We start from the raw sequence: 17925 nt of genomic DNA on the forward strand, positions 1-17925 counted from the left end.
GTTCATTATAACTATTATTACATTTTATAAATAAATCACATTGTAAAAAAAAAGAAAGTAAATATATATGAAAATAATTTATTTTGCCTTAAATAAAAATGAATTAGGAGTAATTGTGGTAAATTTTTCTAAGCGGTTTTTAAAAGTATGTTTAAGTCTATCAGTATAATTATGATCTAATTATTGTATTGTCTTTAATTACATTTAATTTTTTTTTTAATTATTAGAAAATCCTTTTCTTTTTCTTGGGTGAAAGAATTTTCAACATACTGACAACTGGAGCTTCAAAACATAATGAAACTATAAATGAAATAAAATAAGACAGCACTAATTGTCCGATAAAATATATCACCTGAAAATTATTAAATACTTTATTAATTATATAAATTTTTTAATGGAAAAAGAGAAATTGGCTTTTGGGTAAAAGTTAAAATTTCAATGCATGCAGATTGAAAATGTCAGGATTCAAAGTTTTCAAAATTTAAAGCTTTGGGATTTTAATGAAAAATTATTTTTAAAATGAAAATAAAGAATTTTTTTTTATTTTGTAAAGTATTTTTAAAAAAAATTTGTAAAAAAAAATATTCACTGAAATTTTGATACATTGTAAAAAAATAATGAAGTGAACCCGATGTAGATCCGGAGTAAATACGGAGCACGTGACTTTTTTCCCTTGGAGTAAAATTCACTTTGAAGGATAGTTTATTTTTATATTAAAAGTCCAAGTGGATTTGCATTTAAATAAAATTTGTAATCACTCCGAATTCACTTTCAATTTTTTACAGTGTAAATGTCCATTGAAAGTAATTTTTTTTTTTTTTTTTTTTTTTTTTTTTCAAAACTTAAAACTCGATTTAAAAAAAAATTACTCGACTCGCAATGAAATTCGATTTAAAAATTACATAATTAAATTTTTTTTTAAAAATTACATAATTTAAATTTTTTTACTAAATTTTTTTTCAAAAATTTCGAATTTTAATTGACATAAAAAAATTATTTTTTATTTTTAGCCGGAATCGGTAATAATAATTTTGAATATTTTTTTTCTATTTTTTTCTAAAAGTGAATTTGAATTTAAAATTTGACTAGTAAATTAAAATTGGTCTGTGTCACGACCTCGATGATTATACCCAAAATACCCCATCTGTATAAATAATTACTTACAACAGTATCTTTGCCAAGATGAAAAGGTAAATCTAAATGCATCGCAGATACTCGAATAATAATCGGATGAACTAAATACGCGCAATATGTTACTCTGCTGAATGGATAGAGTATAGGCGCTGATAAAATTTCATTTATCCATCCTGACAAACAAATTAATTAAATAGTTAACAATTACCGAACAATAACATTCATTATATTATTTTTATCGTGATAATTACCACCGTATCCGGTACTACAGGCGATAATAATCCAAGATAAACCAAGAGCCCAAGCACTGTGGCTCAAAGATGAATAAGCAGCCGCTGTAACTGGTGATAGCTCAGCTTCATATAGACCATAAATTAAACTTAAAAGGCAAGCTATTGAAAGAAGCCAGCCAACTACTACCGTAGCCTAAAATTAATTTTTTTTATTATACTTTACAAGATATAAAATAAGTATAATTAAAATCGCAGGGAGGACACAAAAATATTAGACCTTACTAAAAAAAATCCATGTGGGTTCGCATGGGAATCCATAGGAATCCATATAGAAAAGTATGGATTTATATAAGAATCCATAGGAATTAATATAGAAGTATAGATTTATATAGGAATTCATGTAGGAACCATGGGTATCTGGATTCCCATATGGAAAATCCACATGCACTCCGAAGGGGAGTTTATTTTAATATTAAAACTCCGAATCGAGGTGAATGTAGATTGCAGTAAAACTCAGATCACTTCGAAATCACTCAGCTGAAAAAGTAAACTCCTTATTCCCATGTAGAAAACCCACTTAGCAAGCTGTGAGTACCAGGGTTCCCATATAGGAGTTTGAACCCATGGATTTTTTTTGTGGGAAATACATATAGGAATCAGGATTTTTATAAAATCCGGGGTATCTGGATTTCTATATATGAATTAAAGAACAAATTAAAATTTCTATAAAAAACCATCCGAAAACGCCATGTAAGAACACGAGAATCTATGCTGGATTCCCATATAGATTTTTTTAGTAGGGAAATTTGAATATTGATAAATGTTGGACGTTTAGTCACCTTTATTGTGACTTTATCAGTGATTGAAGTTACGAAACGTCAAAAATTTATCAATATTTAGTAATTTTAATTACACTTAAAATCATTGTTTGGACACAAGATTTCTATTTATAATCTTATGAAATTCTTGATACTTTTATTTCCTCACAGTCTATATTTAAAAATTTTTACCTTAGACATCTTGATTTTACAATCAGTCTTAAAAAGAATGTAACCAACAGACATTCCAATTAAATATGGGCCCATTCGTGTCCAAGGTTTGTCGTAAATTTTATCAAATAGCGCCAGCGGGTCATCTATACTTGGCATATGGTTATTAATAAGTGCAATGTATCCCGTAGTGAGCCATGAACTTACAAGTAATGCAACGACAAACAGAGTTGCTACTTTGATGTGATTGGTTGCAATTACCAGGATCACTGCGCCAATTACGTAAAATTGTGTGTCATCAGCAACATACCAACTCCATAGCATGCACTGAAAATAATTTGTTTTAATTACCGATCAATTGAGACAAGAAACAACAACAACAACAACAAAAAATAATAATAATAGTAACCATCTGATCAACTGGAAAAAGTGTATTAATGTAAAGTAAATTTCTCCACCAATAGTTGGGACAGTTTTCATGGTCAGCAGTCGGTGGCTCGAATACAGAATTAGCATGAAACCACTTCATGGTAACTTGAACAACGCCCAAAATAAACATATAAGGTGTCGTAAGACGACAAAAACGATACAATAATAACCCAATAAATTTCAATAGACCAGCAACAAAACCATGAGTTCCTTGTGTCAATTTATTAAGATCACCCATCGCATTTGTACGAAAAAATAAATAAGCGACAAGTAAACCACCCATAAAGAAGAAAGTGTCTACGCTAAATGCACCGCTGGTTATTGTTTGAAAGAGAAAATTTTTTTCAACAACTTTACGGTACTCCATATTATCTGAGTACTTGAATATTACGATACACGTGTGTCCCAAGATAACCCAGGCCATTGAGATTGCTCTTAAACCGTGAATAGTACTGATGGTATCTCTACCGACAGACGAATCACAAATTGTTTTCATATTTTCTCGTACTGAAAATGAAAGTAATAATTCTTTTATCACACTCAATTCATCATCGCTGCCAGATGAAATTGACGATGGAATATTATTTCGCGGATTATGATTTTTCATTTTTTTTTTTATTTCTTCGGTCTCTTCTTCATCATCTACTTCATTGTTGTTATTATTATCGTTACTACTGCAGCTGTTTGTTGATGTCGTTGTTGCTGAATCCAAAGCATCTGCAATAGTAGTAAAAATAATTGTTATTATTATGAATACTTGATTGTAAAAATTTAAATTTAAATAACATTTAATATTTAACCGTTTGATAATTCTTGATGTAATTTAATGCTACGTCTCAACTGGGCATGTTTCTCAAGATCGTAAATGGTAGTTTCCTGCTGTCTTGTGGTTGTAAATATGATGTAATAATCCAATATCGTACCAATAATCATTAAAATAACAACAATTACACTACTTCCTCTAAATAAATTAATTTAAAAACAATTATTATTTTAATTATCAACTTATTTTAATTAATCAGTTTATTTATTTTTTAATTTTTACTAACACAAGAGTCCAGAAAACATTGTCCGAGTATATGTCATATTGATGATGTTGGTCACGAACTTTTTCAATGGAAAAATGTTTTTTGGCATCTTGATTAGCTGCTAATTTTGTGATTATAAAAATATCTTCGGATGTGCAAGAGAATGGGAGGCAAATTCCCAATTGAATAGATCTAGACTGCAAAAAAATTATTTTAACTTACAATGTAGTAATTTAAATTAGCTGACGTCTGATTTTTTTAATTTTTTAAAAACGGTTAATTATAAGAAAAAATATTTCCAAAAATTGCACCTATAGTTTTTATAATTTTCTATATAGGTATTTTTTTTATAGTTTATTACACACCTAGGGAGGAAAGTGGGTCATTCCAAGTTACGTAAATAATTGCCTAAGTGGCAAACACGTAAATTGGGACAACTTTTCATCAGATCTGTACCCGAAAGTTTAAATTTTTGCCTCTGTTTATGAGAAGAATGGCGCATGCGCTTATTTTTGATTTTTTTTTATGAGAGAAAAGAATGACTTTCTTCCCTCTAAATAGGGCAGGAATTTAAACTTTTGGTCTAGGTATGATGAAATTAGTATATTACACACCTAGGGAGGAAAATAGGATATTCTAACCCGGGTATAATTAGTAAACACACGAATTGAAACGTTCTATTTTTTTCCATGATATCTATACAATTTTTTCATCAGATTTGTACCTGAAAGTTTAAATTTTTGCCTCTGTGTATGGTAAGAGTAGCGCATGCGCTGATTTTTGTTTTTTTCATATGAGTAAATAATGAATTTTTTCTCTCTAAAAAGGACAGGAATTCAAATTTTCGGTGTAGGTATAGTGAAAAATTGATTATTATTAAATTTAATAATAATTTATGAAGAGTACTCACGACTGGAGTTATAACAGTATTATTTAACAAAATAGTCAGTGTAAAAAATCCAAGTTTGTAGGGTGGGTTATCAGGAACAGCATTAGAAAATAATTGACTTCCAGAAAATCCAGCGTTAACTTTTTTCTTTGGTTCCGATGGTTGACTTGCCGATGATGAAAACTTATCATTTCCTTTGGTGTAATTGTACCCTATGTAAGCACACTCAGTTGCCGATCCTATAAAGTAAGAATTTCCCCAGAAAAAACCATTCGTGAATCTTCCAGACGCATCGTCAGCTAAAACATTTAATTAAAAAAAAAAAAAAACATATGTTAATTACATCCTTGTATATTTGTTTATATAATTATATAATTTATTCTCCAAGGAATAAATTATTTAGATTTAAAAGTTGGGTAACAAAACCCAAAAAACAAAATTAAATTTTTAAAAAAATTACTTATGTTACTGTAACTGTATAATAAAATAATTTAAAAAAAAAACGTTTAGAGAACAGGTTTTTCTTCAACTTATTGCACTACGCATTTCTACTTGTTCATAACAACTTTTACGTTCACTACCAAGGCTTTTTCAGAAGTTCACGGGCCAATTATTTTTATCCGCTAAAAAATATTATCCATTTATTTTATTTTTTTTTTTTTATTCACCACTCGAAAGTTCAAACTTCCTCATTCAATAAAAAATGAATACCATCAATAAAAACATAAAAGAAGAATTCTTTTTACAATACATTAATTAATTATAAATTATAATTAACAAATCAAGGACAAAATCTAATACATAAGAATGTCTTGCATAAATTAGCCAACTATTGAGATAACAAATATTTCATCATTTTGTAACATATTAAAACTTTCTCCAGAGACTTACGTATATTATGAGATACCGAGCAAGAAAATAGAGTAGGGTATTACCACAAACACATAATCATCAAGTAAATGAATCAAGCATGGATCAAAACGAGCAAACGGGACATAAAAAAATATATAAAGCAGCATAACGTCATACTGGATCCAAGTGCAGCTTTTACGGACCATAAATATTTTAATTATACTTATTTTGAATTTTTTATCATCATATCACAGTTGCAATAAATTGATATCTATATTTTACCGTAGCTTTCTATTGTTGCACTGCCGTAATTTTTATACGCATTTCAATAACTAAAAAAAAAAAAAATAGCCTTTAAAAAACGGAAAATGCCAACTTTCTCGCATATTATTTATTATTACTCATAAATTGTCAACAAAATATCACTTGATGAGTACTTTTACTTGATGACTTGTGAAAATGTCTTATGGTTTATTGACGTAGACTTTCATTGTTATTACATTAATTTCATTTAATTTAAATTTAGCTTATTGAAGATGATCGTAAAGTGACGATGACTTGTAGATTATCAAATAATTCAAGTTATCGTTTTTTATTAGTTTGTTATTATTTATAAGTGAGATAACTAATAACTGAGTAAACGAAGTAAGAAGCTTAGTAAAAATAAATAAATAAAAGATATTTAATATACAATTATATATTTTCTTACATCAGCCAACACGTAATAGTAATAAGTAGGTAAATATTATATTTGAACTATGGCGGGTAATTTAAATGCATATAAAAAATATATTTCCGCGAAAGTTTTTTTTTCTTGCGATTGATGATTTTTCGATGCGTAACGAGCAACTCACGTAATAATTCCACAATATAGCCTATTTGTTTAGGGTAATACATTTATATATCTGGTAGATCGAAAATTATTATGTAATTTAAAATAATTGCGGTAATTTCAAGGGGCCGTTGTTGATGTAGCTTTTGAGTATGTATCGGTTTAAACTTTCTATACATAACAGCATGTAATGTATTGAAAGTAACAAAGAAAGAAAGAATATCTTGGGTTTTTTTATTTTCATTAATCGCGTGATACTTTAAGTTGAGGAAAAAATTAACAAGTGAAATTATCTGGAGGCGTCTCAGCATCTTTAATAAAATATTATCTCTCAGGCGATACTATTGCTCAATACACCACTATACTTTCTTCTCCGATTTCTTTATACCCATACTTCTTGGGATACATGTTATCTTACCTTAAACTCGACATTACGGTTTCGATTTCTTTGCTCCATTGGCCTCAAAAAAAATCCTACTTATCGGTAACTCAAACTTGATTTTTACGACTCATCTATTCACCCATTTTCAGTAATAGCTCAAGTTTTCATACTTTAAATTACTAAATTATCTTAGTTATTGTTTAAAATATTCATTTTTTTTACGAGTGTGAATGTAGCAGACAGACAAATTTTTAATTTTAAATTATTAGAGGAAAGAATTAAAAAAAAAATATTTTTAAAAAATGCACTTGTTAATTTGAAAATTTTTTAAATGTCCATTTTTTGTAAATTTTATTTTATTAATTATTTACTGTATTTGTTTATAATTTTAAATTTGTCTGAAGTCTGCTACATTCACACTCATTTTATTTTGTGGTATTTATTTTAAATTTCTTCCCTTGTGTTACGTCTTTCATCTGACGGAAGGCGCGAACTTTCGATGGTCTCAAGGTCTTTATGTAAAAAATTCACTAAAAAAATATTACGTATACTTATACATATATTCATATATTTATAAAATTTTAAAAAAAGAAATTTATAAATTTACATCCGAGAAATTTTTACTTTCGATCATAATATTATAATAAATTTTTATTACTAAATTATGACTTTTTTTCTTCCTTATTAATTTTTTTTATAAAGAATGATTACAAATAAAAATATATCTAATGAATTATCGAGAAAATGATACGATGCTTGTAATTATTATAATTATAATGATTATGTGGAGAATAACCGTTATAATATACAGTAAATATATGTATATATCTGCACACGATGTTCAAAGAACAAGCGCGCCTGCTAAAAGTGAAACCTTAAAATGAAAGTAGGTAAACGAAGACGGACCTACTGGACAACTGGGTGTCCCCTTTTTTCTTTCTATTATAGATTAATAATATTTTGTTTGCATATTTGTCTCTATAAATAGTTTCTTTTTAACCGATTAGACATATAATAAAACTACATATTTTTTTTTTCACTGTGTAAATATCATATTTCATAATTTACTTCTGTAATAATATAACGTTCTGTTTAAACGCACAATCATATTTAATTATGGACCATGACGAGTTTATTCTTGATCGGATACAAGATGTATTATAGCATCACTTCCTAGCTCGCGATTCTATCATCGGTGAAAGCGTTGCTAATAACCTTTACAATCTCAATTGTTTGTCTTCACTTAATTAACAATAATCCCGCGAAAATTTTATCTTTCATTTTATTTTAATTTAAATCATTTTAGTTAATTAACAATAAAGTAATAAGACTTAGTACCCGATCATCTCATATATTTAGTAAAATTTAGTAAATATAAATATACAAATATGAGTAATCGGGTACTAGTTCCCCGATCGGGTACTGGGTTTCTTATTTTAAATTTAAAAAAAAAAAAGAAATAAGTGAGAAGACCTAGTACCTGATTACTCCATATATTTTTATATTTATACTTATTAAAATTTAAAATATAAATATACAAATGTATGAATCGGGTACTAATTCCTTGATCAGATACTGAGTCTTCATTTAAATAATTAAATATTTTTATACCTTTAAGAGCCCATATTTCTTGATTTTTAATTCCTTCAACAAATCGTGTAATATCCTTAGCACATTGAGTATTTACCGGATATTCATTTTCTCGCCAATTTTTAGCAAGTGCTTTAGTGTTATAAAAATCCAAATTTTCGGCTAATGTGTTCCAATGAACATTCTCGTCATTATTATTGTTATTATTATTATCATTATTATTTGATTCAGCATCCACTTCCGGTGATTCAGACTTATATCTTGAACTAGCTATTCTAAATGTATGCACTTGAGGTACGACAATTGTCTCTGATGTATTCAATTCATCGGCAAAAATTTTAATCGAAGACAATATCAAAATAAACCATGTTAAATTATTCATTTTAATAAAATATAAATATTAAGTATCAAGAAAAATGTTAACTAAATTAAATTAAATTTAACTAAATTTTTAATTATTATTAATTTTATTATTTGAACATATTTGTAATAATATCACTATTTAAATACTTGTTTACACTTTTTTTTCCACTGAGAATTGAGCATTAGTTTTATTAGTTTGATGTTAATTATTTGATTTTTTTTAATAAATAAATTAATTAAAAAATAGAAAAAAAAATTAAGTATAATTTTTAAATAATTTTCGGTGATATTTTAAATTTTTCATTTTTTTGATTTTTTTTTATAAATTGAAGATTTTTTTTTTTTAATGTCAACTGCACTCGCGAGTAGTGATAGTCAATGTTTGATAGCTGCCGACAAAGTAAAATGACGAGTGTATAGAAATGAGCCAGGTAGAGAAATGAAATGTTTTTAGTGGTCCTACTCTCACAAAGCCGACGACTTGGGACGAGGTAGACTCTGAGTTCCATACTATACCTTCTGTCGAATGCTTTTATATTTTTATTATGTGGTAGGGATAAAATGACAAAGTACCGATGATGTTTAAAGACAACCGTTAATAAATTTTAATTTTAATAATTAATATTATTGTCTTTTTATATTATTGTTATTATGGAATTAAAAAAAAAATATATTAAAATTAACACGTCATTAAAAATATATTCAACAAGATTAAGATTTAATAGTAATTTAAAAATTTATATCTAAGCTTCACATCTGTTTTCTTTTTTGTTATTACTGTTATTGTTGTTATCATCATTTGTATTATTATTATTATTATTATTATTATTATTATTATTATTATTATTATTATTATTATTATTATTATTATCATTATTATTAGAAATATAATTATTATTAAAATTTTTCCAATGACGTAAAGGATGAAAAATTCTTAAAAAAGATACCATAGGAGCTTCAAAAAATAAACTGATAAAAAGTGAAGCAGTATAAGAAATAATAGTAACTCCAAAAAATAAAATAGCCTGAAATAAAACAGATATATAATTAATGAGATAAATATGTAGAGTAAAAGTGCAGCATGAATTAAATTAAAGTTTGAATACAAATGTAACATTTAAAAAAAGATCACTCTTATTTTCTATACTTACGATTAACTCTCGTGAAAGATGTAACGAACTTTCACTATGCAGAATTATTGCTCGTGTCAGCAATGGATGAATGAGGTAGACGCAATAAGTCAGTCTTGATAATGGGTACAAGTATTTACAAGATAGTAAAATTTCAACGAGTCCTGTATGCAAAGTATATTTTATGAAAAAAAAATAATATTTAAATTATTGAGAAATATATTTTTATTACCTCCATTTTTGGTCACACAAATAATTAGAATCCACGCGACACTAATTGCCCATCCGGAGTGTGAAAGTGCAGTGTACAGGGCCGAAGAAATTGGACCCAGTGTATTTCCGTAAAGGCCGTAGACAATACTTAGTAAAGTCGTGATAGATAACGTCCAGCCGATTACAATAATGGCCTATTAATTATTACGTAAGTTAAAAAAATTATATTTTCATCTTTTTTTTTTTTAATTACCAATAAAATTATATATGTATATATGCTACCTTATTTATCTTTAATTTACAATCAATCCGGTATAAAAACCATCCAGTTGCCATTCCGATGAGATAAGGACCTATTCTTGTCCAAGGCTTGTCATAAAGACTCTCGTAATGCGCAAAAGGATCTTGGATTCTTTAAATTTTATTTTTTAAAAATAATTATTAGTCATCAATCATCAATTTTTAAATTTCATATTTTATCAGTACATTTATTTACTTACGTGGGTACATGCTGAGTTTGAATTGTGATAATCGTTGTAACAATCCAGGACGAAATAAGAACGACAATTCCAATCACCGCACCAGCAGTTAAGTAACTAAATAATAAAAAATAATTTATAATTAATGCTGTAATAAATTTTCGTAATGAACGTGATTAAATCCGAAGTAAAATGGGAGCGGATGATTGTTTATTTTAATATCGAAACCTCCGAAATCTATCCACTGAAAATAAACCACAAATTTACTCTATATGCAGAGTAATTTTTTCAAAAAGTCCGAGTCACAAAGTGAATTCGGATTTAAATAAAACTCGAATTTATTCCCAATTTTTTACAGTATATTATTTAATAAAATTACTTTGCTCCGATAATAAGAATAATTATCCCAAATGTGTAAAACTGCGTATCGTTGGCTAAATACCAGCTCCATACCATGCACTAAAAAATAAATATATGTAAATTAATTTAAATTTGTGAAAACGGACAGAACGGAGTAACAAAATTTTTTTTTTATTATATAATTTTTTAACATTTAGTAGTATTGTAAAAAAAAATCTGCATAATAAAATTTAAATTTTAATTATTCTTTTAATTTATGTATAGAAATAATTTTTTACTCCGCTGTCCTGAGCACTGGATTTATTTATAAATTTATTTCACTTACTCTCTCATCCATGTCAAAATAAGTATTAACATACAAAGCATTTCTCCACCAAAATTTTTCGCAAGTCTCATAGTCCAAGGAGGGCAATTCAATTAATGAATGAGCGTGGTACCATTTCATGGAAACTTGTATGATACCAATTACCAATAGATAAGGGGGAGTCAAACGGAAATAACGGTAGAACGTTAGTCCAATAAATTGTAAAATTTTACCGACAAATCCTTTAGTTATTTTTTTTTCGCTTAATCTGCGCTTGGACATCGTCCGAAAGTACAAAAATGTCACCAGACACCCGCTGATGAAAAAAAATGTGTCCACGGCGTAAGTTCCATTGCTTATGGTCTGATAGAAAAAATCTTGCTCAGCATTCAAACGGAATATATTTGTGTCTGTAATAATTTAAAGAATTTAAAATATGACTTGAGAAATTTGAAATTTTGATTTAATGATTAATAGATGTTTGACATACCGGAGACTTCATTGGCGATGAGACAAGTATGAACCATAATAATCCACAGCATAGATATAAATCTTAATCCGTGAATAGGAGCTAATGTATCGTGTCCCACATCAAGGCTAAGTAATTTCTCAAGATTTAATAGCAAGCTAAATGATAATAAAGCTTCAGACATTGGCTTTGGAACACTTTTTTCCTTCCATAAATCTGTAGTAAAAATGTTTTTTTTTTTTTTATTATTATTTTAGTTTAAAAATTTAAAAGTAGGACAAGGACGAGTACTAAATTATATATACCAGGGACAAAAAGAAATATTTGAAATTTTTTTTAAGTCATTTTAATTCGTACGCTATTATATTTAAAAATTTTAAATTTCTGAGATTAAAAAAAAATTTTCCAATTTTTTTTCAGCAAATTTTGAAAAATTTTTTTTTTTAATTTTTAGTTACAAAATTCAAAAGTAGGACAGAGTCGAGTACTAAATTGAATACTAGGGACAAAAAAAAAATTAAACAGTCATTTTAATTCAAATATTTTTTTATTTTTAAAAGATTTAAAATTCCCGCGATAAAAAAAAAGTTAGAATTTTATTATTTTCCAAAAATGTATTTTTTTTCGTGAAAGCGGTGACTCAAAATATATTAAAAATCATATTTCGTATTTAAATTATCTTAAATTCTTATATTCTTATTTAAATCTATACTTGAATCACCATATTTGTTTAAATTTTTTAAAAATATCAAAAAAATAAATTAAAAGTTTTTTTGTGGCTGCCCATTTTACTGGAAGATAAAAAAAAATAATTTTTGAATTCATCATAAAAAAAATTAATTTATTATCAGCGCCTCAATTATGTCCTTCCACAAATATGATAATGTAATTAATTAATTACATAAAAAATTGTATTTAAATAATTAAATAAAATAATTCACTTACCAAGTGACGCATTATGTTCTTTAAATCTCCATAATTTATAAAAAGCACTAACAGTATTGTCACGTTTATCATCAGCACAATCTTCGTACTTAGAAATTCCATTACGTCTTACAATTTCATTATTATTATGAGATTCTTTCGTACCTATAACTTTAAATCTCAACGCAATATCATAACACGTGCCAAGAGTTACAATAAAGACAACAAATCCTCCGGTAATCCTAGTGAAAAACAACAACCAACTCATAAATAAAATAATATTTTTTTAAAAATTTAAAAATAATTTTCTTACATCATAATTACAAAAGCGTAATCATCCCAAAATGTATATCCTTCGTCTAAATTTCTTACATTATTAACTGTAACATTTCCTTCATTACTCAATTTATTACTTATGTAAAAATTAAGTAACATTCGAACATCATCAGTTCTACAATTGGATGGCAGGCATACGCCCAAAGTAATTTTATGAGCCTTTAATTAAATTAATTGATCTCAGATAATTGGAATATAAAAAACGACATAAAAAATTTTATTGTATTTATAATTATATAATTAATTATATAGTAATCGTAATCACTTACCGGGTTAGATTCGTCAAGCATCATAAAAATTTGTAAATTAACTGAATTGACGGAAACATGAAAAGGCGGAATGCTTGAGTAATTTTTCTTTATTATTTCCTTATCATTATTATTATTATCAGTAGTATGTAACAAGTAATTAATGTAATTATTTTCCATTTCTTTGCACTGGTCCATTGCTCCAATCCAGTACCGGTTACCAGAAAATAATCCCCATGTGTATCTTCCACTTGCATCCATCACTAAAAATTTAATCATTTTTTAATGAGTAATTAAATAGAGGAGAGGGGGGGGGGGTACTTGAGGAAATTTTTAATTTTCGAGGACTCAAATTTGCAAATATTAGTTTTTTAATGATATTCAAAGTAAATAGAAAAACATTTTTTTTTAGGGTAAAATGGGGAGCCCCCTTTAAAAGGTGAAAAAAAAATTTCTGGATATTATATAAATGTGATTAAATTGTAAGTAATTTACATGAAGAAAATTTACATTCTAAATAATTATGAGATACAGAGAAAAAAAAATTGATTAGTTTTTATCATAAAACAAAAAATTAAAATTTTTCGACCCTTATTAAAAGAAGCGATTTAAAGTGATTAGAAGAAAAAATTTTTAAATACTTCTTAATACTTTTGAATACTTTCGAATTTTCGAAAAAGTATAACAAAAAAAAAATCAAAATTAAGTTCAATTATATTTACAAAATTAATTTTGGAGTCTCTCAAAAACAGTGAAAAAAAAAATTTTTTTTATCAAATTTTGGGGGTAGTCCGTTTTACCCCCGACACCTATACAATCGTTTTAATATTTTAATGAGACTAATACTTGAACTAAATGTTTGATGGTAAAAAAAATATGTTTTATTATTTAATTTAATTTTGTAATTAAATATACTGTCGTGATATAAATTTATATAAATATATCCTTTGCATAGTTATTAGATGAAATTAATTTTATTATACATTATGTAATTTCCAAGAGCAAGATTTATATTGTATTGTATAATCCACTTTAAACTTTAAGTGTGATACTTTTTTTAAACGAGATAATTATAATCTGTCTTCTAAAATTAATAAACTGCACGCAATATTTAATATACGCTCCCGTCACCTGAATCCAGACCGCGGAATTACAATACACGCATTAAAAAAAAACACATTTGTACTGAGAATAAAAGCGAGAAAACAAAGAACATTTATATTACACTCCACAATTATACTTAAATAATATTATTTCATTTAATTTACTTAATTTTCATATTACAACTATTAGTGTAATTGTTTACTCACTTTTTAGCGCCCACTGTGAATTCAACGAAATTCCATTCAAATATTTACCCATGTCTTCTTCGCACTCTTCACTAACATTTAAATTACCATTGCCCATTTTTATTTCTTCCCATTGCGTTATAAAAACCTTTGGATCCCACACGTCGACGAGCTTTGAAAAATAATCAACATTCTCTGAATAATTATAATTTTCAAAATTATCAGTTGCCGCCAATTTAAATAAAATGTTACAGCAAATCAGTGGTATGACAAACCGACACATTTTTTTCTAAACAATTACATGTATGACTGAGTAAACTATTGGATAATACATGTGTGCTATTACAATCTATATAATTATATATTTATTTATTTACTTAAAAATTGTATAATCATTAAATTTGAAAATAAAATAAGGAATTTGCTTCAAGATAAAATTGATTTGATAAAAGCAAACTACTGGATAAAAATAAAATATTGAATTTAAGACAGGTGTAATTCGATCAAGTGCACTCTCAGGAGTGTTGGATTGATGATAGACTTCTTGATATTAAAGCGCGTATAAGAAAATCGCCGGTATAGTGGGTTTTCACTTGTAAGGAACTCGGGCGAAAGCTAATCTACTTCCGTAATTGAAAGTGTTATCTTTGATACAGGTATAAACACATAAGTGTAAGCGATACCTGATACATTTATATACAAATATAATAGTGTGTATAGTGTGTCCACTTAAAAACTTGTAACAACATTACTTTTATTTTATTTTGTTCTTCTATTTATAGATAATTTCACGTTGTCAAACGTCAGTGGCATGTCAGGCTAATGTATTTTTTATATCCATAGTATAGTCATCAAACATATATTGCTCTTTACATACATGTATATGTACTTTTTTTTTTTTTTTTTTTAGTTAATTATACATTTTATAATTCTTCTTCTTTTGATAATGTCTTTATCTAAGCAACATGATTTTAATACTACTATTATTATCATCAGTAATAACAGTATCTTTTAGTGAAATATTGTCTGTTGAAGATTACTCAATGTTAGATAATGTTAATGCTGCTAATGAACAAGAGAAAGAGTATGATGATGAGTCATTCATTGATGACGGCTTTAGGTTCCGTAATGAAGCTGAAGACAATGAACCTTTCAGGAACGAAGATTCAATTGAAGACGATGATGTATTTATGTCTTTAACTCTATAAACACTTAATTACTATATTTATATATTTATATATTTATATATATATACATATTTATATTTGATGGTTTTTTTTTAAGATGAATCTACAAACTCATGCTGCTATTAGATCTGCTAATACTGATGAAGATTGTGAACCCAGACACTCTGATAGATTTGAATATCCGGACTATGGTAAATAAAATTTTTACACTGGGTTAAATAATTGACAATTTTTTTTGCTGTTACAAAATTTAAATTTAAATTTAAATTGATTAATTAAAAAAAATATTTCATTTTATTTGATAAAAATATTTTTGACGTTTGTCATTCCGACTTTTATGAGTATTTTTGACAGATTGTTTTTTTTTTAAATAATAATTTAAAGTCAATGAAAGATATCAGTTGAAATAGTAAATTTTAATAATAATAAACTTTTTATAGTTTTTTAATAAGCAGACAATTTTATTTCAGTCGTATTAAACATATTATGTGTCAAAAAAAAATAATTGATATTGGATATAAAAATTTTGAATAAATATATAAAAGCTGGATTTAATAAATAAATTTTATTAGTGACTATGACGTAAAATAATTACGTGATCGCATAATCTTGACAGGGAAAGTAACAGACTTCCGATAATTTTTATTTTTAAATAAAAAAGATTAATGTAAGACTTTTTAAAATCTTTGCATATTTATTTTTAAATGATAAGTTGTTGGCTTATGAATTGGACGTTTACTTCTTTCACTTAAAAAATAAAATTTTTTTAAGTAATCTGAAGACATTAAAGCGTTAATTTTGCAAATTATATTGTAATTATTGATTATTAATTAATAATATTTTTTGAATTTCAGATTCAATGAGAGGGAGAAGTAAAGCACCGACAAATAATCTTCGAGAACATATGTCTCTCTACATATTGATATCAATAGTCCTAATTACTATTTTTTGAAAATAAATTTACAAAATTATAAGTCGATACTTAATATAAAGATTTTTTTTTTTTTGAATAAATAAATTTGAAACACTCCAATTAATTATAACTTTTAGTTATTTAAATAAGTATTTTTAGAATAACCTTTGGCGCCACAAATATAAAAAAAAATTAATGACTATTTATCCATTTCAACCTATGGAGAATATCACCACACAAAATACAAGTCTTGTGCGTTTGATGTCTTTTAGTAGAACAAACTCGATAAAAGTCAAAGAAAATTTATTTCCTTACTTATGATCCCTATGAGGATAGATGAGAATGACAATTGTCTGTATTTTTATGGAAAGTGGCTTGTAAGTTTGCTCCTATTGGGAATAACCAACCACAATATCAACGTTTTTTGATCACTATGATGTCCTCTAGTAGGAGAAACCCAAAAAAATCCTGAGAAAAATTGACTTTTTGCAATAAGACCCCTATGAGCGTTAATGGAGATGGGTGGACATGAGTGTACATGATTCTCAATAGAGAGTAGTCCGTAACTTTGCTCCTGTTGGGAATAACCCATCACACCATTAACGTTTTTTGTTCATTATGATGTCCTCTAGTAGGAAAAGCCTCAATAGATCCTAGGAATAATTTATTTTTTGAGTTAAGACCCATCACAAGCGTTGGTGGAAATATGTGGAGATGGGTGGACATGGGTACAGGTGATTCTCTATAAAGAGTAGCCCGTAACTTTGCTCCTGTTGGGAATATCCCATCATAACACTAATGTTTTTTGTTCATTATGATGTCCTCTACTAGGAAAAGCCATAAAAAGTCCTTAAACAAATTTCATTAATTTTAGCTCACGTTAATTATAAACTCCGATTTAAATATTGCAATAAATTCAATCAAGTAATTATATCATTTTTACTTCCCTGAATCGTAATCGCATTTTTTAAGTCAGGGTCACTAAAATATCTCCGCTTTAATTTATTTGGAATCTCCCCCCAAAATCAAAATTCCCCCAAATTTTCAAAGTCGTCTGAATGTCTATACCAAACTATCTCCCAAAAATTTCAAAATTTATAAATATTCAAATTTAAAAAAAAATAAAAATAAACCTACACGCGCCTTCAAATCATAAGTAGTTTAAAAAACATCTATCAAAAATTAAAAATTAAAACGTCATTCGTTTCTAAGACCAAATATAAGTGTTCAGACGTCTGGTTTATTTTTATCATAATTGTTTTCAAAGTCAGAGTGGGGGTGACGTCTGATTGCCCTTAATGACACTCGCGAATTAAACCAGTCAATTGTTTAAAAATAAACAACAACAGATG

At 26.9% G+C, this 17925-nt stretch overlaps 2 protein-coding genes across 2 annotated transcripts; both read right to left on the bottom strand.

Moving 5' to 3' along the window:
* Positions 1–104: 104 nt before the first annotated feature.
* On the bottom strand, positions 105–9227 carry LOC103577058 (nose resistant to fluoxetine protein 6). The gene is made up of 9 exons (XM_008557546.2): positions 8380–9227; positions 4724–5001; positions 3835–4010; positions 3586–3746; positions 2766–3502; positions 2378–2683; positions 1386–1560; positions 1165–1307; positions 105–352 (listed from the first exon to the last, which is right to left on the bottom strand). The coding sequence occupies exons 1-9, from the start codon at positions 8738–8740 to the stop codon at positions 224–226; spliced, it is 2466 nt and encodes an 821-aa protein (XP_008555768.1). The 5' UTR covers positions 8741–9227; the 3' UTR covers positions 105–223.
* Positions 9228–9632: 405 nt separating this feature from the next.
* Positions 9633–17874, bottom strand: LOC103577086 (nose resistant to fluoxetine protein 6; the record flags this gene model as incomplete). The annotated part of the gene is made up of 13 exons (XM_014440180.2): positions 17711–17874; positions 14495–14645; positions 13206–13447; positions 12914–13095; positions 12622–12842; positions 11698–11892; positions 11229–11617; positions 10923–11002; positions 10565–10660; positions 10347–10476; positions 10084–10258; positions 9873–10015; positions 9633–9746 (listed from the first exon to the last, which is right to left on the bottom strand). Coding segments are annotated over exons 2-13 (2064 nt in total), but the record flags the coding sequence as incomplete, so codon positions are not given.
* Positions 17875–17925: the final 51 nt, after the last annotated feature.

Source organism: Microplitis demolitor, chromosome 7 (genome assembly GCF_026212275.2).
Source record: "Microplitis demolitor isolate Queensland-Clemson2020A chromosome 7, iyMicDemo2.1a, whole genome shotgun sequence".
NCBI classification, from domain to species: Eukaryota; Metazoa; Arthropoda; class Insecta; order Hymenoptera; family Braconidae; genus Microplitis; species Microplitis demolitor.

Excerpts from the sequence above, each read along its gene's own strand:
- LOC103577058 (XM_008557546.2), bottom strand. The coding sequence starts at position 8,740 with ATGAATAATTTAACATGGTTTATTTTGATATTGTCTTCGATTAAAATT. Across the intron at positions 4,011-4,723 it reads ATACTGTTATAACTCCAGTC|TCTAGATCTATTCAATTGGG; the intron begins GTGAGTACTCTT and ends ATTTTTTTGCAG. Across the intron at positions 2,684-2,765 it reads TTTTTCCAGTTGATCAGATG|TGCATGCTATGGAGTTGGTA; the intron begins GTTACTATTATT and ends AATTATTTTCAG.